This window comes from Pseudopipra pipra, chromosome 6, assembly GCF_036250125.1.
Source record: "Pseudopipra pipra isolate bDixPip1 chromosome 6, bDixPip1.hap1, whole genome shotgun sequence".
Classification (NCBI taxonomy): domain Eukaryota; kingdom Metazoa; phylum Chordata; class Aves; order Passeriformes; family Pipridae; genus Pseudopipra; species Pseudopipra pipra.
The window spans coordinates 63,565,421-63,589,296 of record NC_087554.1 but is presented as its reverse complement, the minus strand read 5'-3'; the positions used below and the strand labels follow the sequence as shown (position 1 = coordinate 63,589,296).

The following is a 23,876-nucleotide window of genomic DNA, read 5'->3' as shown; positions in this document are numbered from 1 at the left end:
CCTGCCCTGGCAGGGGGTGAGACTGGCTGAGCTTTAAGGTCCCTTCCAACCCAAACCATTCCCTGAAAACTGTAACAGCTTGCAAGACACAAAAGACTAGAATTTCACTAAAGATTTTATGTTTTAGATAAAATTCTACTCCGGACGATGTGGGAGCTGCCACGAAGGAGGAAATTGCTTTAGGTATTTTACTTCTGTTTAAAGTTTCCCAAGGAAAATTCTCTCACACTATTAAAGTCAGGGATGTCCAACCCAGAAAACATGAACTGCTTTGTCCTGTTCCCTTTAATTTAGATGGTTTTGACAAGTCCAAGAGGACTCAAGCACTGCTGTAAACTGAATTCTTCTTGTGTTTATTTAAGTAACAGCATAGCTAATATTTTTTAATAACCTCTTTTAAAATAGATGTTTATATTTGCTGTGCTTTGAAGCAGCTTCCCTGAGCAATGGTGCTGCTGGCAAAAGAAGTGCCAATAACAGAAATGATCAAAATCTTTATGTCTCAGTGATTGCCAGACTTTTATTTAAGAAAACAACCATGAAATATGAAGGTAGAAGGGAACACACTTCCATGAATCCATCCCTGACCCATTTCAGTAAATCCTCAAGGGCTTCTTGAAGTTGAATTATGTGGAGAAACACTTCACTGGGGCAGGAAAACATTAGCAGAAGAGTTTCAAATGTCAAGAGGTTTTTTATAAACATCAGTAGTATTTTTTTAAATAATGAAAAAGAGAAAAGGCAACAGAACTTCTATAAATTTAGCACAGGTTTCACACTGTGCTTGGTTTAGGGGTTACCTTGCAGCTACAACTTTTCCTGAATTCACAAGTCCTGCTTATAAATTATCACTATGAACAAGGGCTTTTTGAGTATAGGGAATCATGGAATGGTTTGGGTTGGAAAGGACCTTAAAACTCCTCCAGTTCCAACCCCCTACCACGGGCAGGGACACCTTCCACTAGTCCGGGTTGCTCCAAGCCCCATCCAACCTGGCCTTGGACACTTCCAGGGATCCAGGGGCAGCCACAGCTTCTCTGGGCAACCTGTGCCAGGGCCTCACCACCCTCCCAAGGAAGAATTCCTTCCCAATATCCAATTCCCTCTTGTCCTGTCACTACCTGCCTGTAAAAAAAAGTCCCTCTCCCTCCTTTTTATAAACCCCTTTGAGTTTAAATCTGATGGATTCATTCCTCCCATTTCTCCAACAAACTTCCTAAGGGAAGCTGTTGGAATTTCTCACTGGGGCATTTTCAAACCACACAAGTATTTTCAAGAAAGTCGAATCGAAGCAGTTTTGAAGGCAAATCCCCTCATCCCACACGGAAAAAAGGTTCTGTCTCTCTTCAGCTAACTGTCCATGGGTTCAGAGGATCCAATGCCAAATCCCCATGGCCTCTTCAAATCACAGAATCCTTTGGAAACATCAGAATCCTGGCACAGGTGAAAAAAAAAAAAAAAAAGCATCCCTGTAACAGCCAAACCTTGCAGGCAGCAGCTGGAATTGCCCGTGGATAGCACATGGATTGGGCTTCTGAGTGTGGAGCAACAGCCAAGCCAGTTCTAGAAACCATGACTAATGAGGAAAAATTGAAGGAAATACAGGGATTTGGGCAAGAAAAAGGCTGAGAGTGAAAAGATAACAACCTTCAGGCACACAAAAGGCAGCAGGGAAAGGGGGAGAAGGGATAATCTGGGTCCAGTTTTATAACAGGACACTTAGCAGAGGGCTTAAATTGCCTTAACCTACATTCTCTGTACAGATGAAAAGCTCTTCCTACTGGAATAATATTGCAGCACTGAATGTGAAGGGATGGGAAGCTGTGAAAATTCTCAAAAAAATGAAGAAAACACTGAACAAGAACCGACCAGGATTGACTTGGAATGATCCTGCCCGTAGTAGAGGGAGACAGAAAAGATGATCCCTTGATTTGCAATTAATAAATGAAGAATTCATGCAAGAAATGAGGGTTAACCTACAGAAAAAGGGGGGGAAATAGAATTTGGAGGAGGAAAGGGCTGAATACAGACAGGGGGCTGACAGAGAAGTGGCAAAGAGATGGAAAGAAGAGAACTATCTGTGAGAAAAGTTTGGCTAAAATATGTAGGAAATGATTGTGAAAGATCAGACACAGAGATAGGAGAGAAGATGTATAGTCACTCAAAGAGGACAAGAATGAATACAAAACAAAGGAATTCAGAGTTTCCAGGCAGCTGGAGTATTAATCTTGGCAAGAGACGCTGGAATAGGGCAAAAATGAAATATCCTTGGATAGCAGGGAAAAAACCCAGACAGAACTGGTAGAAAATCCTTCATTGAGAGGGAGACAGCGAGATAAAAAGAATTAGAACAAAGGTGACAAAACATCCACACAAAGAGCTTTTCATCTGGTTTAGTCATCAATGGCTTGATGCTAAACAACACGGAATTGGGAAAACGCCGTTTTCGCTGCTCACGTGTTTGCCACTATGGGATGTGTGGCACGCTGGGCAGGAACGTGGAGCAGGGAGCTGCTCGAGGCCCACGAGCAGCAGTGACTCACTGCAGCCTCTGGTATTATGCAATTTTACCTCTGCAGGGACACAAGGACACAACTCGGCCACACAATGGAATATTCTCCTCGGATCGCGGCCGCTCCGCTCGGCACAACCAGCCGCTTGTTCTCCAGCACAGCTGGCAGGGAGGACCCTGCTGAAGCCCACTGTGGGGTGTGAGCAGAGCCCTTCCCACAAGCTAAGCAAGGTAAGGCCTGGGAAATTCAGGATGAATCCGTATTTAAACGGGAGATCAGGGAGAAAACTGATGGCACGTCAACAGCAGGGAATTGTTCCACTTGCAGACACGACGTCTCACCTGTGGGAGAGGCTGAGAGACCTGGGGGGGGTCACCTGGAGAAGAGAAGGATCCAGGGAGACCTGAGAGCCCCTTCCAGGGCCTAAAGGGGCTCCAGGAGAGCTGGAAAGGGACGTTGGACAAGGGCCTGGAGGGACAGGACAAGGGGGAATGGCTTCCCACTGCCAGAGAGGAGGTTTAGGTTAGATATGATGAAGGAGAAGATGAAGGAGAGTAGACTTATATTGGATATTAGGAAGAAATTCTTGGCTGGGAGGGTGATGAGGCCCTGGCACAGGTTGCCAGGAGAAGGGGTGGCTGCCCCTGGATCCCTGGAAGTGTCCAAGGCCGGGCTGGACAGGGCTTGGAGCAACCTGGGCTAGTGGAAGGTGTCCCTGCCCACGGCAGGAGGTGGAATGAGCTGGGCTTTAAGGTCCCTTCCAACCCAAACCATCCTGGGATTCTATGATTCTATGTGGAATTGGAATGTAGATATCCTGCCAAGATTTCCTAGATGGAGAGCACATGTCATTCTTGAGTTGGCACTCGGAATTTTTAATTCTTGGCACTTGGGATTTTTAACACTATAATTAACAGTTGTTATTTAAAAGTGGCATAACTTTTAACAACAGGACCAGGTGGACACTGCTGTGCAGGACACTGAAGGACACAGAGCAGGGTCACAGCACCACAGCCTCTGCTGGGACCATTCCTCCAACAGTTCTTACTTCAACAACCTGAGTTCCCAACCAAGGGGGAGGAAAACCCATGGGAATGACAACTATTCCTCCCACTCCACACACTCCCCAGCCAGGCAACACCCTCAGGCCACCAGCTCCTCTGTGCTAACTTCCACACATCCCCATGCTCACCAGTTCCCAATCACTCCCTCCAACCCCCCCCCCCGAACCTCGAGAGGGTTCAGGCTCTGCTGATGAAAAGGATGCCTTTCCCAAAATGCAGGATCCGAGCTGCTTTATCCACACTGCTTCTCACAGGACTCATGGAAACCTGCAGTCCCACAGAAAGAATTTCAATTCCCCAAACTTGAAACTCAGAAACTCGATTCCAAGCAGGAAACAGCTATTTGGAAACAATGATGTTTCCACCAGCAAATTTTCCTGCTAGGCAAGTAGCTGCCAACTCCTAACCACTGATGGTCCTCATTATCTCTCCACTGATATAAAATATTCCCGATGGTGACGCTGCTACAGCAGCACGAGCTCCACAGCAAGTGACACACGAGAGTTTGGAAGGAGTATCCAGCACCAGAACAATTTCCCTGTGGATTTCCTCTTCTGCCCAATCTATATTGCCCAGAGAACCTGTGGCTGCCCCATCCTACTGGAACTGTTCAAGGTCAGGCTGGACAGGGCTTGGAGAAACCTGGGATACTGGAAGGTGTCCCTGCCCATGGCAGTGTCACACTTGGTGTGTGGAAGGCATTGCCTTCCAACTAAAATGTGTGAACTTCCAGCTTCTTTCCTACTCAGTGCACCTCCTTATCCCACCACAACTTCTGTCGACCTTCTCCATCCAATAAACTCTGTGTTTTAAGTGAAAACTTAAGTTTTAAGTGAAGCTTTAAGTGAAAACTTGAAACTGGAAGTATGAACCCACCCCCCCTGGATCCACCCATTTCTTAACAATACTGGATTTTAAATTCACTATAAGGATGAAAAGTAAAATTAGCCCATATTTCAACAAGTTAAATGGCATGAAAATGCTGGGCACTCTGGATCCAAAGACCAGGCTGCCTCTGCTTTGCTCTGTGTCTGCTCCAAAGGCTCCACAGGACATGGCACAACACAACCAGGCCATGTCCAGGCTTTAATGACTCTGGCACACTTGGAACCTCAGGAATTCATCCCAAGACACGATCCCAAGCTCAACCACGTCACACAGCCCAAGGCAGAGAAGGTGTGTGTGGTACTGAGAACTTATTTTCATATTTCTTCAGCTCCAGGTGCTGCCAACAACGGTTCAAGCCCAGCAGGATTAGTTTAAATCAGCCTCAGGCTTGTTCTTCTCCACAGCTCATGTCATCTTTAGGGAATTTATTATATGGAGAACGAGGCTGCATTGCTTCAGTCCCCTTTTCAGTCCCCAAAACACCCTGGACTGGGGCCAGACCCCCATCCCAGCCTGAACCAGCCCCATGGCCATGTTCCTGTGTGGAATGTGATCTTCCTGATCTAAACCACGGGATACGACACACACATAATGAACCAGACCTGCCTCTGAATTGCTGAGCACAGCACACACCTTTGGAATTATTCGTACAGTTCCACCTCCAGCTTAAGATCCAGCCTGAAATAGGCAATTAATTGGCTGCTTTCTGGGATCTCACATGGAAAATGCAAACACTGGACCGAATAAAAACCAGCAATGAGATTTTTCCGCGGCCTTGCAGAAAGTTCAGAGCAAGATTTCCACCAGCCCTCTGAGTGGCAAAGGTCTCTGAGGGCACCATTTATCACCACAGCAGAATTTAAAACAGACATTAGTATATTTTAAACTATTTTATTTATTAAATTTTCCCAGGGAGAAAGTTCTGTGGCAGAAAACTCCACTGGCAAATAGTTACCTCTTTGTATTGACCCCCCTCTGGATTCATCTGCTAAACCCATAGATGGAAGTGGCTTTAGTGTTTCAGACAGTTTTGGCTTCTCTGCTGCTGAGTACAGTTGGATTAGTTTCTGAAATAGAATTGGCTCCCAAATTATTTGAAGCATTTGTGCTCAGGGAATGCTGGGAAATGTCATTAGCGTGCCATAATACTTTTGTCTAATGCTCTCCAAGTCTATGCCAAAATAAAAAAAGGGAAAAACAGTGTCTATTTTGACTCCAGCAGCACAGCTTAAGTACTGTGGGAGCAGATCTCGAGCACTGCCTCGAATTCAAATGAATTAATGACAGCAAACTTTAAGCTGAGTTTATTTCCTTTGTCTGGAGAAGAGGCAAAGGTAATAGCTGATGAAATAAAACACAGATTTATGCTGGGGTCTTGGTAAGTTGGAGTCTCTTTGTCTACTCATTGCCTGCAGTAGATGAGGGAGGAAGAGGAACAACCCCCCTACCATGTCAGCAATTTTCTGAGTCTCCCCAAATCCTGTCATTTATTGTGTGCAGTTCCTTCAGCTTTCATTCAACACATTCCTCACCAACTCTGGGGCACTCTCTGCTTCAGAGGCTTTTGTCTTCTGCTCCCAATTCCCCTGTCTATGTGCACTTAATCAAGTGCTGAGTTTGGAGCTCTAACTTTTCCATCTGCTAATTAATTCCCATCCACGAGCCACCTCCTCCTCCACCCCAGAAGATGCTGTACTCACAAGCCTATTTCCCTGGTGACTAAATCAGGAAATTTATTACCAATCTTCTTCTAGCTGTGCCCTGTGGTCTGACAGGAGCTTGTGCCAGTGTTCCAAGGGGCTGCCATGCCCAGGAAACCACCACAGCCACCTCCAACAGCTTCTGACACCAACCTGCTCCAGGAATTGATGGTGCTCTGCAAGCACAATCCTACAAAACTATCCAAATCCCTTAAAAATTAGTCAGAACACTGAAGTGTGGAGCAGCCGACTATTTATTTCTTTAAAAATCCAGAATATTTTCAACATGTAGACGTCCCAGACAACTAAAAAGGAGTAAATAAGTAAACAAATGCTGTGAGCCCTCCTTCAAAACAAACCAAACACCCAACAAGACTCTGCCAAGGGGCTGTGGGTGTACATGCTATGGATGGAGATCAGGTTGGCAGTGTTTAAAAGAAGATGTATTAAAAAAAAAAACAAAACAAACCAGAAGAAATCGCTTCCCTGTGGTGAGTCAGACCAACATAATTAAACACAAGCCATGGTCATCAGTGCTAATTAAAATGGGGTTCTCAGAGGGGTGACTCTGGGCCAGAGTCTTGAATTTATCTCTTCAGTGCTTGAGCAGCACAAAGCAGAGGCAGGGGCTGCTCAGCCTCCAACAAATCCTGCTCTTCCCTCAGCTTGAACCACAGAGGATTTGGCCTCTGCTTCAGTTCAGTTTTCAAAACAGTTCTTTAAATTCACAACAAAAGCAGATACACTTCTCTGGGAGCAGGTGCAGAGACATTAACAGTGGAGGAAGCCTCTCCCTGCCTTAGCAATGGGTTAATATTGTCCTTTTTCTGTCACCAAGGCACCGCTCTGCCCCATCACAGACCTGCTGGGGACAGTGGTTTGCTCCCCCCTCAGCCCCACTGCCCCCAGCTCTGGCCACAGCATTTCCCACAGGGGCTGAGGGATCCCTGCTGTGGTTCCCACTGCATTTCCAGTGCCTAACTAGCCTCATCAATGTAATCCACTTAATAAACCCAGCCCTGGTTTGCCAAGGGAAGGTGAGCAGCCACAGCCACCCAAAATCAGTGGGTTTTGCTTCTCCCCTTAGTCTCCCCATGTTTCTTCTACCTCCAGCCTTCAAAACCATCTCTTTTTCTGCACAGAACCAACCAGAAATAAAAATTAACCCTGCATTGTAGAGTCCCTTCAGCCCTGCACCCCATCTCCAGCAGAGGATTTAAAACCAGACCACACAGGGATACCCCCAAACACCCTCCCCCCCATCTCCAGAGATTTACAGCTCAGAAAAACCTCTCAGTCATAGCTGGGATCTTTGTATTTAAGTCTTTCATGTCCTTTTCTCTCACACAAATTCGTGCAGTTGCTTTTTGCACCTATGTAAACACAGCTTAACACAATGAGGAGATTTATAGATGTTGCAGAGAAAACCACATTTCCTCGTTGCTCGGAGCCTGCCACCCACTCACTGCCTCCAAACCCGCTGCCAGCTCAGTCCCCTCACCTGCTTCCCCCTAAATACACAGCCTGGTCCAAGGAAGGCACTGGGATGGGGATGGGATGAAGCACACAGGGCCCAGAGAACCATCCTGCAGCGCTGGGCACTGCCTTTCAGATCCTAAAAGCAATTCCCAAACAAGAGGAAAACCCGCATTGCACATGGCATCGAATCATCCCAGGGCCACAGAGTGTTCTGCTCCAAAGAGGCATCACCTCAGGACATCAAAAGGACATCCTCATGTCCTTTCAAACATGGAAAGGACCACTGAAGGAGTCAAAATGGCTTGTGGGGATCGTGCTGGTGGGGGTTATGGCCGTGCCTGAGGACCTGGTTGGTCTAGAGGATGAGAGTGGCAACAGAAGCAGTGGCACCACCTGCATGACCTGGCTGCTCTTTGCTTCTTTACCTGCACTGGTAAGGAAAATAAGAGCTAAAGGATCAAGCTGAGCCTTTCTCTTCATTTATTCACTGGAATGTTTCAAATTTTTCCAGCTGAAAAAGATGTGAGATTTTAGGAACTTTTGGCTGTTAAAAAGATGCAGGTCAGAAGGGAAAGCAAGACCTCCCTGAGGAGGGAGACCCAACTTCATCTCAACTATGTGAGAGGCTGGGAGAGCTGGGGGTGTTCACCTGGAGAAGAGAAGGCTCCAGGGAGAGCTGAGAGCCCCTTCTAAGAGCCTAAAGGGGCTCCAGGAGAGCTGGAGGGGGACTTGGGACAAGGGATGGAGGGACAGGACAAGGGGGAATGGCTTCCCACTGACACAGGGCAGAGTTAGATGGGATGCTGGGAAGGAATTCCTGGCTGGGAGGGTGGGGAGGCCCTGGCACAGGTTGCTCAGAGAAGCTGTGGCTGCCCCATCCCTGGAAGTGTCCAAGGCCAGGTTGGACAGGGCTTGGAGCAACCTGGGCTAGTGGAAGGTGTCCCTGCCCATGGCAGGGGGTGGGACTGGATGGGCTTTAACATCTTTTCCAACCCAAACCATTCTGGAGTTGTCTCATTTCCACTCAGGACACTTTCTGATTGCAACCCTCTGTGCAGGACTCAGGTGAGGCTTCAGCTCAGCAGATCTCCTGCAGCAAGTGAGCTTCTCCTGCATCTCCTGCTTTTATGTGGAGTGGCAGAAAATCCAGGGGGAAATGGGAGCACAAGGAGCCACCCTCCTCCCTCAGCACAGGTCAGAGAAAAGATGACACATGAAAAAGCACAGGGCTCTGTTTTAACCAGTGCACCTTTGGTGGCAACTAACATCACAGCCTGATCCCTTCCCCCTCTCAATTCCCACAGCCTCCCACCTCCCCACTGTCTCAGAGCTCACAATTTACCATCTGTCCTTGATCTTTTCTTTGTACTGAAAACGTGTGGTAACTGCAACATCTTTACATGCAACAAATGATAAGGGAGATAAGAGCAAACAAGGAAATAGTGAGCAGGACACAGCCAAAAGCAATGGTACATCCTGTAGTGCTTCCTGTCATCTAACCACTGAAACGACACAAAAAAGTACCCAAACACTTCTTTTGTCTAGAACTTCACAGTGTGTGAAAATAAACACCTGGAAAAAATGAAAATGCTATTCAAAAATACAGGAAAGAATGTAAAACTTACCAGGCTCTAACTTGATTATTTTTACAGCAGCCAGTTCTCCTGTATGAAGATTTCTAGCCTGAAACAAGAGAGTTAAGACATATTTAATTAAATTATCCTGCAAAGGCACTTCACAGAGTCTTGGAAACTGTGCAAAGATAAACTACGATGTGTGTTACAAACACGATGCAAAGCTGAGAGTGACCTGGGTGAGCATTATCTGGGTTGGGAATCAGCACAGCATCAGCCTAGCTGGAATTGTGAAATGTTCCTGGCAGTTCTGTTGGAGACTTTAAGGCAACCACCAGCAAATCACAGAATTTGGGTTGGAAAAGACCTCCAAGGTCATTGAGTCCAAGCTGTGATTCCAGCCCGGAGCACTGAGCGTCACGTCCGGTTGTTCCTTGGACACCTCCAGGGATGGGGACTCCACCACCTCCCTGGGCAGCCCCTAACAATGTATAATCACTTTTCCTGTGAAGCAATTCCTCCTGATGTCCAACCTGAACCTGAAAATGAGAGTTCATGCCTCTAGAACACCACTTTTAAGGGAAGTTTCTGCCGTGATGTACCACGGGCTGTCAGAGCACAGAGCACACGGAGCTCAGCCACCCATCTCGTGGTGCTAAAACCTCAGGGTGCACTGAAAGTGGAACTGAGAGGTGCAGGGGCAGGGGGAGGCACTGCAGAAGCAGCTTGAACAAGTCACAGCTCCTTGTCAACAACTTCATTCTGAAAACCAACTCCTTTGAGCAGCCCTCGCTTCCCACGATCCTCGGGAAGAAGGAGAAGGGGTAGGGAGATCCAGATAAGCCTTTACAGAACTGTCCTCTCTGGATATGCTCAAAAATTCACACTGAGAATTCAGCACTGGAGGAGGATGTCACAGAAAAGTCAGACACAGAAAGTTTTAGAAGGGGATTTCATTAACACTTTTAACCATAACAACACGACCTAAATCACTCAGGCACCATCACCAGAGCTAAACTCTTAAATTTTGGACACACAGCGTGATTCACTCAGGCACTGTGGCATTCATTCTCCTTCTGCTGATCATCCAAAAGTTACAGGAGTCCAAACCCAATTGTTTCATTCTTCCCCTAACAAACATGGAGAGTCTGCTTCAGAAGTGGATTATAGAAAACGGAGGGAAAACTGGGTGAAATCAATTTGGGCAGTAACTTAAGAGGAGGATGCAAAGCAAATCTGACCCTGTGGAGGGAGTCATTACAGAACAAAACACTCTTCTCCTGTGGATGGATAAGTCTTAACAACAGGTAAAGCAAGAACCTGAAGGGTGAACTCCTCAGTTTTATCAAAACTTATCAAGCTTCCAAATAGGGAAAGGCTTTCCAGCCAGGAAAAAAACACAGCAAAACCAAACCAAACCAAAAAACCCACCCCAACAATCACTGGCCTTTCAAAGCCCTGCAGTGCTGGGACGTGAGGTGGGTGTCAAACGCAGGCCAAGGACACAAATGTGACTCAGCTTGAGGTCAGAGAGAACCTGAACAACTGTACAGTGGAACCAAACATCTGAAGGCCAAATCACTGAAGCAGATTGCCATCTGCAAACCACAAAGGAAACATTCACCACTTCTTAAAGTACCTTCCTACCACAGCGAAATCCTTGGTGTCCTTCAGCATCCAGAAGGAGAATGCATCCCAGCATGGATGAAGGATTCAGACCTCTCTGCTCCTGTTACATCTCATGATACTGTTGGGAAACATGGATGTTCCCATCAGGGACACAACCCCCTGCCTTGGTGAAGCCAGGGATTCTTCACTATCCAGTGTTACCCACAAGGAGCTAGGCTGCTCACATAAAGACTGCACAGTTTCCAGAAAATCAGCTTCACTTCTGAAGTACAAAAAAGATCATATTCCTTACAAATATTCCTTTTCCATACAAGCAGTAACTGCCACTGTCATGCTGAAGCCTGAAGGAATGGATGGAGTCTGCCAAAGGCCTCTTGGCTGGGATCTGGAGGTCCAGGCTGGAGATCACTGCTATTCCTGGCTCTCAGCTCTCACACACAACAGCTACAGAGTTCCACCAAATTTTGTCCAATACTACCACTAAGCTTTTGCACAGAACCCATAGCTTGGATGTGGACTATTTCATGTTTGAACCATCAAACTCTGCCTGCTGGAACAGAAAGCTCCCTCCTGGGTTGGTATTTATGAACTAAACAAACCCAGTTCCCTGAGCCACTCGCCCTAAGACCAGTTTTCTGGTCCTACAGTTTATTTTCCAGCTGTTCTAAGTGGATGACACCAAACCCACACGTGATCATTAACTCCTGCTGTGCCAGCACTGAAGGTAAAAATGCTGAGTATTCCCTGATCCTCAAAATCCTTGTCTGGATGCCCACAGGCATGGAATGGTATAAGATCTTCAGCCTAGACAGTGGTGAGCATGCAGCAAATCACCCAAAACGCTTCCCCAAAGAGTCACCTGCCTGCAAACGTGGCCAGTGGCTTTTGTTCCCTCGTCTTGGATTGCACCAGCCTCACACAGGCACACACAGCTCCATCCCTTCCCCTTTCCCACCTGTCAGCTGCAAACCCATCAATAATGAATTGCTGTTCTCTTGCACATCATTAAAAATGCAAGAAGGCAAGGGCTGAAAACTGGTTCTCCACGGGACACACCCAGATATGAAAAGTGTCAGCTCAGGAGTCCTCAAATCATTCTGAGATGTGTGAGTTGAATAATCCTCGACTCGTTTCCCAGGGGTGACGAGTTTGCAGCATTCTGGTTGCTTTTTTTTTTCAGAAAGAGTTGTGTGGTTATCAAGGAAGTCACAGACAGGAAAGCACCACATCAGCACTGCTGGCTTTCTCAATCAAACCTGCAGTTTGACTACAAATCGTGTTTGACAAAAATATAAACCCCTGTGAAGAGTTAGTTAATGATCTATCAATATTTCTGACTGAAATATGTCAACATATCAATATTTCTTATTTCTTCACCGCAGAGGTGGAATCGAAATAAGGCTAAGAAATTATAGTTTTTCTACTCCTCTTATTTACATTTTTCAAGCCCAACAGCAAAATATCTGCCTCTTCCCCACACCCTGACATTTCCTCAGTATTTCAAGTCTCAATTTAAAATTATCTGAAACCAACCAGAGGAGTTGTTACTGCACCCCAAGTCATCCAGGCCTGTTCAGTATCTCACGAGCTATTACTGAATAGAAAATTATCATTTATATGCATTTATCACATAAAGATGACATACAGATAATGAACCTTGATGATCTCTTCTGCATATTTCTAATATTTCAGTCTAATGGAAGATAAAACCTGATAGATTTCTTATTGTCTTGAATTCTTCCAGCCTTGATTCCTTCAATATGTAAGGAAGTCTCCTAAAAGCTCATCTTGACATTTAAGGCTAAAAGACCAAATCCACACCTCCATCAGCAATATGGTCTAGTTCCTGTGTACCAGAGTAGAGCCCAAATCCCCAGGATATTTCTTTAAGACTTTCCCCCAAGAGGAAGGCAGAGCTTTTGCTATTTATTACTATTGATCTTAATTTTATTTCATGAGACCCAAAACTGAAAATCCTGTTCCGCGTTACTCAGAATGAAAATTAAAACTACGGGATTTTGGCAGAAGGATTCCAAGGCTCCAACAGAAAATGTGACCTCCACAAGGAAGGGACCAGAACAAGGTGAACCACAGCCAAAATTTCTTTTGCTCAATGTCATTCACAGAGGACATTTCCTGAGAAAGCAGCCTTTTGGTCACCTCTCCCTTCAGCTGTCCCACAGCCTGCTGAGGATGAGTGACAGCATCCCACTGAGCACAGCACTTCCAGAATATTTTAGCAGCTGAATACTAACACTGCAGAACATCACATGGAGTCTGTGTTCCAAATAAAACAAAACACAACCACTCATCTTTTCTTTTTTTCTTTTGAACATCCCATTGCGTTGCTGCAGCGACCGAGCACATCTCACACCTCACTGATGTGACAGCACTATTAGCAGGACTATTTGGGGGAGAGGGGAGAGTTTTATAATGTTACACACAAAAAAAAATTGGGGTTTTCCTCCCAAAAAGTTGCTGTGGGACAGTGGAACCCGAGGTGACACCCGTGGCAATCCCTGTGTGTGATGTTTCCCACCGACAACACACGTGAGAAAACACGTCCTGGGCAGGACACTTTCTGCAGCCAACGACCAGAAATAACACAGAAAACTGGTTTCAGAACCAGTTGTGCACTCTGCACTTGTGTTTTATTTGTTCTCATGAGTGCAAGCCAAACAATTCCACCCTGGGGGGGGTCCACAGGACAGAGCCACGTGAGGTGGCCCAAAATTAGAGAACCTTGGACATCTGAATGCAAGTGCTCAGTGTCCTTTTCCAGGCACTAAACGCTGAGGAAGAGAAAAGATTCAGGCAGCAATACCCCTCTCACAGCCTCCAAATCAGTAATTTCGATTTCCATGGTGAAATCCCCTCCTCTCCCTGGTGTTGTCTCATCTCCAGCCCTGGATCAACAACCCAACTCGCCAGAAGAGCTGTTTGTTCGACCGTGTCTCCATTTAATTGAATGATAATTGCAGCTCCTGTGGCAGCCCTCCCACCCCTCCCCAGCTTATTCATCCCTTGCCAAGCTTCACTCACCAGTGACCACGACATTCTGCTGTCTCCAGCGCTGCCTGTTCCTCCTCAGCCACTGAATATCCCTTCAAAAGGTACCTGACCTCCTGCCCTGCCACTGAAACAGGAGCTTCTCATCTGCTTTCTAGTTTCTGACCTCTTACACTTTGCAACTCTTAACCTGCTCTTTGTGGTTTGGGAAGTCCCATTTTGCTGCGTTTTTCATTTCATATCTCACAGCACTGTCAAGCAGACCCTTGAATTCATCTGCCTACGTCTCTAAATTCACATTTATCACTTTTTGTCACTCTCAGCCAACTAAAGCGACCCAGAGAGATGTTTTTCACCTGGGCTGCCCTAAATCCATGAAAACAGAGTCCTTTCTTACACACAGCAGGTATTTCTTTTGTGATTAAAAATGAGAATCCAAAATATTACAGGCATTAGGGGGATAAAAAAAAAAAAGACACCTGACACAAGATACCTGAACAAACCAAGGCTACTGAAAATATGTGCAGGAAGACAGGGGCACAGAGGCCTTGCAACAGCAGATGGGAACTTGAAGATGCCACCAAAACCAGCCCATCTGTGGAGTAAAACTTCATGGAGCAACTGGCACAGCTTGGCACTACCACGAGACCATTCAGCAGAACTCAGCCAGGAGCTTTCCTACGGGAGGGTTTGGGTTTCACTTTGAGGTGTAGAATCCCTTTCCACGATACAAACACTCCCATGAACACGACACATTCTTGTGTGTAACCCCACCTCAGTTTTTGATCTTGTGCTCAAAGAGAGATGAGGCATTTCTGTGAAGTACACACTTATTTGGGGTTGGAACGAGATGATCTTTAAGGTCCCTTCCAACCCAAACTAGTCTATGATTTCTCAAGATGAGGGCCCAGATTCCTCAGCACGCAAGGAGAAACCCTCAAGACCAAACTCTGGGGTCCTGAGGTCTCCTCCAGCCTTGACACAGACCTGCCAGGAAGGACAGCAGGTCCTCAGGGGGCCTCGGTAACTCCAACACAACAAATCTGGGGGGTTTCATCATTTGCTCGGGGTTTTTTTTTGTGAACACACAGACAAACATCCATAAAATCCATAAAAGTCATTGCCCAAGAGGCAGTATTAAGAAATCTGACTGGAGCTGCCAGACTGGATTAGGTTTCTGATCCAAGCAGTTTAACATTTATCCCTCAAGCAAGTGGCAAGTGATGTGTGAGGGAAGAATTCGATCTCAGTGGACGGTGACCCACTGGACCTTAAAAGAATTTGACTTGTGTCCTAATGCAGAAATTCAAATAAGTGTTCCTAGAGTTTATCACAATTCATTACACAACTATAATTTGCATAAATCAGCCTGTCAGTTTTAAAACTTATTTGTAAACAGAGCTGGAAAACTATCAGGCAGCTAAAACAAACATCAGCAACACAGTCTTCATGGCTGGAAAGGAGATTCTTGTTCCTCTCAAACACCATCTCTTTACCAGCTGAGTTTTAAAATGTCAGTATGCAGCCAGAAAACTACTCAGAAAACCCAAATTAACAGCAACAAGAGTTAATCTGCATTGTGTGAGCCTAAAATTGCCATCCTTCACATGAGGACATTGCAGCCTCTTGAGGTCCTGTACATTAGGAAAGTATTTTTGTAAAAGAAACTAAAGTCTCTGAAAACTGTGAAATTTGCAAGTAAAGGTTAACCCAAGCAGAGAGGTCAGAGCCAAACCTTGCTCAGAGCAGACCCAAACCTTGATGTCAAGTAGGGCAATCACCTGTACAAGCCCCAGTGTGACTGCAGAGCTCCTCTGCCTGTGCTCCAGCCAAAACCAGTACTTCCCACTACTGCTTTCCAGTTTTGGACTGAGTAGGGACTGTGCTGGTTCCTCTCCTGCTACCAGGCAGCAAATCCCAAAAGGATCCTCAGAAGATTCATGGGAATGGCAAAGAATCCATGGATCCTACCTCCTGTGTGGGGCCAAACCCATACAGGTGCAGTTCTAGGTTTGGGGGTTTACCTCCTCTTTTATATCAGATAAAACAAGCAAAACCAAGCCAAAATTCCCCACAGCCCCATCCCAAGAAAACCTACAGGACTGGATAAAGTCCTCCCTGCTCAGTGCTGGGAGCATCTCTGTAAGAGATGCTGAACATACTCTTCTCCTTTACCTGTGGTGGTCTATGGATGGATTAAAATGTAGAAGATGGAACAAAAGAGGAAAGCTTAAAAAAAAAAAAAAGGGACAACTCTGGCAAATGTTAATGCAAATCTTACTGGATAGGGTGAGGTTTGTGCCAGACCTGTCACAGAATCCCAGAATGGTTTGGGTGGGAAGGGACCTCAAAGTTCATCTTGTTCCACTCCTGCCAGGGGCAGGGACACCTTCCACCAGCCCAGGTTGCTCCAAGCCCCGTCCAACCTGGCCTTGGACACTTCAGGGATTCAGGGGCAGCCACAGTTTCTCTGGGCATCCTGTGCCAGGGCCTCACCACCATTACAGCCAGGAATTCCTTCCCACTATCCCATCTAACCCTGCCCTCTGGCAGTGGGAAGCCATTCCCCCTTGTCCTGTCCCTCCAGGCCCTTGGAAATAGTCTCTCTCCATCTTTCTTGTAGCTCCCTCCCTTCAGGTACTGGAAGGCCACAATCAGGTCATACTGAAGCTTCTCTTTTCCAGGCTGAACAATCCCAATCCCCTCAGCCTTTCCTCATGGGAGAGGTGCTCCATCTCTCCCTCCCACTCCTCTCCCAAGGTGTGCCAGGACAGCTCACCTACGAATCCGATGTCTGGTTACTCTTTGCTGCTGGAAAAAGATACCTAAATACCATTTCTGATTTTCAGGGCTGCTGCTCTTTTAGGAAGCAGAATGATCCAGAGGCAATTGTTCACCCCACAATCTCCAGCTGGATTTTTGGAGATGGAAAGCAGTACCAGGCTCCTTTATAGTGGAGGGCACAGAGGCTTTCAGAAACCATTTCCCCAACAGAGACTTTACAGATTCAAGATACTAAAACAGAATCATCTGTTACAAACATCAGCACACCACTACTTTTGGGGGAGAAACCAAAAATAAATTTTAAAAAGATAAATTCACCTGCTAATTTTATTTTCCAGTTTATCCTGCAGTGGCATCACATGAGAGACATCGCTCTGGACCTCCCAGCTGAATATTGCACGAGGACAAACATTGACTTTGTGGGTGCTTTCCACATGGACAATGTCACTCCTCGACCTCCAGAACACACACCAGGACAAAGCAGGAGGCAGAATTCCCAGCTGTCGCTCCCTATTTCCACATATCCAGCACTTCCATTTTCCCCTCGCTGAAGGAACAGAACCCAGAGCACACAGAAGCACCAGGATTTAAACGAATTCCACATTAAAACCTGAGTCCCAGATCCATGACTGGCACCCCTGACCACAGCTATAATGCAAATAAGGTGTAAATGTTATTTACTTTTACTGGTCGTTGGTGAAATTTAGATAGTTTATCTCTTGCAGGGAAAACTGGGAGGAGGGGAACCCACCTTTCACTCACAGACTTCAAACACTTTCTTACTCAAGGCCAATTAACTCAAGCAATAAGGGATTAACAGCTCATTAATGACGTTGGGCCAACTCCTTTTATTCTCCAGAAAACCAAGCAAGAAGGATTTGTACAAGCAAAGTGGCTTTGCAGGTCTCAGCAGCCACTAAAACACTTGATTCTCATTCCTAGCAATAATTATTAAGGCAAAGACCTATGGCAGTGAGGATAATGATAATAAAGCAAAGATAAATGCATATCTTAACATTTACTTGGGGGGGGGGAAGAAGAACAAAAGAAGTCAGCTCTGTGCTTCCAAGCAGAGGTTGGTTTTCTCCTATGAAATTGTCTTGGCAGATCATCCTTTGAAAAATATTTGGCATCATTCTTTTAGAACTGAAAAGCTAAAGCTAGAAACAGACCCTGACCACAGAAGTACTATTTAGCAACTAATGCAGCACAAAAGATACAAACAAATACCACATGAGGGGGGGGAAAAAAATCTACAAAAGCCCCGATTTTGACCCAGCTGCAGCAAAAACTGAACGAGAAAAGAACCTTTTCAAGTTACAATCACGTGCATTAGATGGGTTTGAAAAGCTCCTAGAAATAGCTCACTTTCCTGGGGTATAATAGACATTTTTGAACATAGGATCATGAAAATCAAAGAAGGTCCATGAAGTGGTTGATATACTTAAACTTGAGCAGATGCCCAACAGCTTTACTGGCCAGAGTATAAAACAGGGGAAAAAGAAAAAAAAAAAAAAAAGAAAATATACCTTTGAATACATTAAGCTACAAACCAAGATGGATTTTAAAAGGGTTTATTCACCAGAAGATAGGGAGAGTAAGTATAAAACAATTTTATTGTATGAAATGCATAGACCATGACACAGGGAAAAAAAAAAAACAGTATTACGGAGAACACATTCAAGTAACATTAAAAGATTATGTATTTTATCAGCTGCAGGGTAATTTATTTATTCCTTAGAGATGAAAGAACTAAGAGATGTGACAACCAAAATATTTGAAAGAAAATATCTGTGTCTCTTCTTTTCACTGACAAAATAAAATAATCTGGCTTTCCAGGCAGGGAGAAAATAAGTTTCTGAAGGAAAAGGCAGTGGATTTGTTTTGGGTTATTTTAATTAAAAGCTAAAGAATTTAAGACCATCATTTGCATCTTTACAAAAGAAAAGGAAAATTTTAACTACTTTGTAACCATTAGATAACACACAATAAATGTGTCTCCTCAGAAAGGCAAAACTGAGGAACCACCACAGGCATTTTAAAGAGGAAAAAACTGGAATTCTGAGATTGCAACAGCCTTTCAAACCCAAGGTACAAATCCATATTGACTCCTTTTCCTTATCCTAATTTATCTGATAGAACCTAGAGAGGTGCAGGTGAAAAATGTAGATTTAAGTAGAAAAATCTCCCTCCAACCAAGCTGTTCAGTGATCACCCCCTAAAAATTTCAGGTCCTCAGAGATGAACTCACAGTGACAAAATTCAAAAGAATGAGCCCTGAAGTTGTCCTGATAAATAAAGAAAATAGGGCTGGGTGGTTATGCTCTTTGTTGTTGTTATTGTTAAATAAAACAGCAACCAGAACTGAGAGAATGAATTAAAAAGAAAGCAGCTGTGTAATCAAAGAAGTTAAAGGAAAATTAATTAAAAATAGGAGCTGGGAGAATTCTTTTTCTGCTCTACAATTAAGCTTTGGTTTGCATCTGTCCTGGATCAGTTGTCACCTTCTTGGGGTGGGAAATGGGTAAGAGATGAAGCTCCTTTCTCATACTGGGACAGCTGTTTCTACTGGAATAAAACCCAACATTGACTTACAACCTGAATTTTAAGGTGATGAAATAGCAATCAGCAATATTTCTAAGGCAGTGGAAAAATTCAAAATCCCAGCCCAGGAATTCCGTTGGAATAAACAGAATTGACATTTCAGGAGGTTTTTTTTTAATGAAGAAAAATAGAAGTTCTCAATGTGCTAGTACATGAGAAAGGTTAGAGATAAAATATGTGTTGCACTCACACTGGTTAAGTAAAGAGGAAATATGCTGCCATTTCACTACAGATGATAACTTGCACGATTTTCAGCTCTCTTATCCCCTCACATTTTATTTTTAGCCAGAATGGAGAGGAGAAAATGTTTTGATTTTTCCTTTTTAATTTTTAAAACGTTTTTTCCTCAAGTCTGGGCTGCTTAACTCGTTTAAACGACGTCACTTGAAAACAAGACTCTTTTTTGATGTCACTTAAAAACGAGAATCTTTTTCTACACTTTAACCTCCAGTTATCAAGCACCAGTTTCACTTCAGTCACCTGATCTCGAGCACTTGGCCAGGCACTTCCTCACTTTACTGGTTCAGTTTTCTTTCAAAAATGAACCAAAACCACACTGCTCAAATATTGTGCATCATTACATAATTAGAATATTGCAGTAAATTAGGCCTAATGACTTAACTGGAACTTTAAGGAAATGTTTTTAAATTTTAATATACTTGGGGACATTTTTCACCCTGCCTTGTTCCTATTTGTCCCTAAATGTTTTCAAACTCGCATTTGCTTGATCCCTGGGGAATTTTTTGACGGCATGTCCCTTCATCCCAGGAAGCTGCTCAGCCTGCAAGCCCACAGATCCCATCTCCAGCAAATGTAATCCTCTCCCTGCAGCAGCTGTGTGCATTTTCCATGGACCAGCCTTCCTGAGCCAGACACCACGAAGGAATGTGTTTGAGAAAGCCAGAGGAAATCGTGGTGGGGACTCTGCACAGCCTGGCTGCTTCCCTCTTCCCAAAACTATCCCTCAGCTCTGCTCTAGGAAGCACAACAAAGCACACAGGGAAAGTCACCCAGAGAATCATGGAATGGTTTGGGTTGGAAGGGATCTTAAAGCCCATCTCATTCCAGCCCCTGCCATGGGCAGGGACACCTTCCCCTAGCCCAGGTTGCTCCAAGCCCCGTCCAACCTGGCCTTGGACACTTCCAGGGATGAGGAATTGCACATCATGCCTTCCTGGAGCAAAGCCACAGCCTGCCTGTCCTCCTCCTCCATCCCATCAGGAGCTCCAGCCAGCACAGTCAGTCCGTACTCCAGACTTCCCACTGCAGGATTCACACAAAACTGAACACCCACGGAAGGAGAAAAAGGGAAAATTTATGTTCATGTGCCCTGAGCAGGCGCTCGGTCGGATGCTGAAGAGATGGCAGATCATAAAACATTCCCAAGATCTCCCTACTCACCCTCAGAAATCCCTCTGTCCCGTTGGATACTGTGAGCCAAACTTAAAAACGGACTCTGGACAGGAACTGTTTTGGCAAAGTTTAAAAGGCCCTGTGTTAATCCAAAAGTTAGTCCTGCCTCTTCCCAATTAATCAAGGAGCAGAGGAGCAGAGCTCACACAGTGCTTTAAATTTAATCCCAGACATGCCTGACAAAACAAAATGGTTTTATCAGAAACTGCTTATCCTGGGGACTGTCTGAGGTCCGGGGTCTGGGCTGGGAATACCTGCAAGGGATACATCAGACACTCCCCCTTTCCCCACTGCACACCAAATGCTTCAAAATTTCAGCTGCTGCTGTTTTCCAACCCTTCATAAATAAAACACAAAGAGCTGAAGCTGTTCATCACTGGAGAGCAAGGAGCACTCACCAGGCAATGCTTCCTGTCAGATTTTAATTCCTTCAGCTTGATCAAGACAAAATACATCTGTAAAAGATGATATGGCCCCACCTTTATTCTTTTTACCACATTTACATCCCTGTGCCTGTGCAAGACTTTGCCACTTATCTTCCCTTGGGATCAATGACTAAATCCCCCAAATGTCTTTGGGAGTCTAATGGTTGTAATTCAGCTGAGATCCTGCATGTCTGTACATTAAACAGCGAGTTAAGGCAAATAGAACACAGTTCTGTGGTGCTTCAATAGCCATGGTCAGCAAAGAATCACCCACACAGTTGAGAACAGAACACAAATACAGCTTTTTGGGGTGGACCATCCCCTCAAATATAAGAAATGATGCCTTTAATGCTGCACAGGACAAAGCTACTCAAAAAGTACCTCAGTAACGATTTCTTATCAATAAGACAACACTGTCCCCCTGCACTGACCTCTTCACTCTGAAGAGAAACAGCACCTGCCTTTCTGGAGTGCCTCAAAATTCCCATTTCAGCAGGCTGCAAATCCAGTTTTTCACACTAAGCTGAAAATAGGGTTCATTCAGCTTTTTCCAGTCATTCTTTCTCCACCCAAACCTTCCTCATCTCTGTGAAAACGTGAACCTCCCAGACACCACACTTGTGCAGAAGACATGAAATCAGACTTGGGAGGAGAGTAGTTCCAACATGCCAAGATATCAAATCCAGCATTAAAGATGCCACTTTGAAGGATCAGTACACGCAGTGGTTCTGGACACCAGGACTGGGGTACTTTGAGGATATCCCTGACTACATCTTGCACAATCTTTTCACTATCTTCAGGAGCAGAGAGGTCAGCAGAAACATGGAGCAACACACAGGACAACAGACCAGGGAAAAATGCTGGAAGAGGTAAAGGCTTTGGAGCAAAAAACTCAGCTCTTCTTACTCTCCCTCTGTTGCACAAAATGTCAGATTTTTTCCTGCCTGTTCCCAATGTACTGAGCAGTGTCTGCTCAAACTCTATCTTAGTGTTATTCAGTCTCAAAAGTGAGCAATTCTGAGAGATCTTTGATGTTAAATCCACCAGATCCATAATTCAATTGACTCTTGACACAGCAGAGAGGAATGTGCCATCCTGGCTCCTGTTCCCTGACTCAGAGATAAGATGTTGAACCTTCCCCTAAAGCTCCTCCACTTCCCTGATGTTTCTGCCCAGAGAAGCTGTGGCTGCCTCATCCCTTGAAGTGTCCAAGGCCAGGTTGGACAGGGCTTGGAGCAACCTGGGCTAGTGGAAGGTGTCCCTGCCCATGGCAGGGGGTGGAACTGGATGATCTTCCAAGCCCTTTCCAACCCAAACCATTTTATGATTCTATATAAGCAACTACCCTCTTGAATCCCTTTCCTTAGGATTTCACAGGGGCAGGATGGAAACACCACCCATAAAGCAGATTGACCCCTGAGCTCCAATCCCAAACGAAGGAGAAGCCTGAAAGCCATTCCTTTGCTCACCCTCCCATGTGCTCTTTCACCAAAAAGCTCCAGAGACACGGTCAAGCTGCAGCTTCTCAGCAGTGTTTTCCATCCATCCATCATGGAAGAAGGTCAGTTGTAGCTCTTGCAGCAGCTGAGGAGGTCTTTGTGGACACAATCCACTGTGCTGGATAAAATGAATTACTCTAACACTTGGGTGAAGGAATTTAGAGAGCTGAAGAGCAGAACAGAAATCTCTCTGCACCAAACTCAGAAACTCTTGTCAAAACCATCTAGGAAGGGAGAGTTTATCCAGCCTCTGGATGCAATTTTTTTACTGGACATCCAGAATGCACTCAGAAACACCAAAATTGCCATAAACCACAAATCAAAGGCTGCTGCATCCACCAAACCCTGCTGAGCGCTCTAATTGCTAGGAATCCTTAAAAAAAAAAATCAGGAAAGAGCTATTCCAACTTGTTTAAAAAATTTAAAATGCAAAATTCTAACACATGACAAAGTGTGAGGAAGTCACAGAATCCCAGCATGGTTTGCATTGGAAAGGACTTTAAGGATTGTCATTCCACTCCCTGCCATGGACAGGGACACCTTCCACTAGACCAGGTTGCTCCAACCTGGCCTTGGACACTTCCAGGGATCCAGGGGCAGCCACAGGTTCTTGGGGTAACCTGTGCCAGGGCCTCACCACCCTCCCAGCCAAAAATTTATTCCTGATCTCCAGTCTAACCATGTCAGTGTGAAGCTATTCCCCCTCATCCTGTCACTCCACATCCCTGTGAAAAGTCCTGTCAATCTCAAGCACGTGGATCAAGGCTGCCCTGAGCTGAAGAACAACTTCATGAATATGGAGATTTACCCATTTTGCATCATTCTGAACTGGAAGCACCTTGGGTTGATGCTGCCTCTCCTCATCATTCCCAGCTGCATCCAAGCAGCCAGGTGCCAAACACAACCGAAGGTGGCAGGGAAGGTTGTTTTTCCAGCTGGAGCGTGGCCGGACAGTTGCTGGTGTCAGCGGAACGCGCTGCCAAACCCCGGCACGGCCTCGCTGACAGGAAGAGCTGCTCCCTCTGACAGGGATGATCCCTGTGCTCCTACCACGCTCCTCTGCTGACAGAACTGGGACTCGCTCAGACACCTCATCCCATAAATCCTGGAGGCTTTCAAGGTTATCCAGAAATGTTGGTAATGAGAATGACCACTGCATCTTCCGGAGACAGAGGTGAAGCAGGTCCCGGTGTCCTGATCTTTGTTCTTCCTTCCCGGAGATCTCCTCTGCTGTTGGGGGGTGGGGGTGGTCTGCGTTTCAAAGGGGAGGCATGAACTGCACTATTCACTTTCTT

The 23,876-nt window shown here is 45.4% G+C and overlaps 1 protein-coding gene across 2 annotated transcripts in view; it reads right to left on the bottom strand.

Moving 5' to 3' along the window:
• The window catches only part of MAP4K5 (mitogen-activated protein kinase kinase kinase kinase 5), a 57,654-nt gene that overhangs the window by 27,581 nt on the left and 6,197 nt on the right, over window positions 1-23,876 (bottom strand). For both annotated transcript variants that reach the window (XM_064659641.1, XM_064659642.1), the window contains exon 3: window positions 9,270-9,327. In XM_064659641.1, the coding sequence (XP_064515711.1) occupies window positions 9,270-9,327 (58 nt within the window). The remainder of the gene's footprint in view (window positions 1-9,269; window positions 9,328-23,876) is intronic.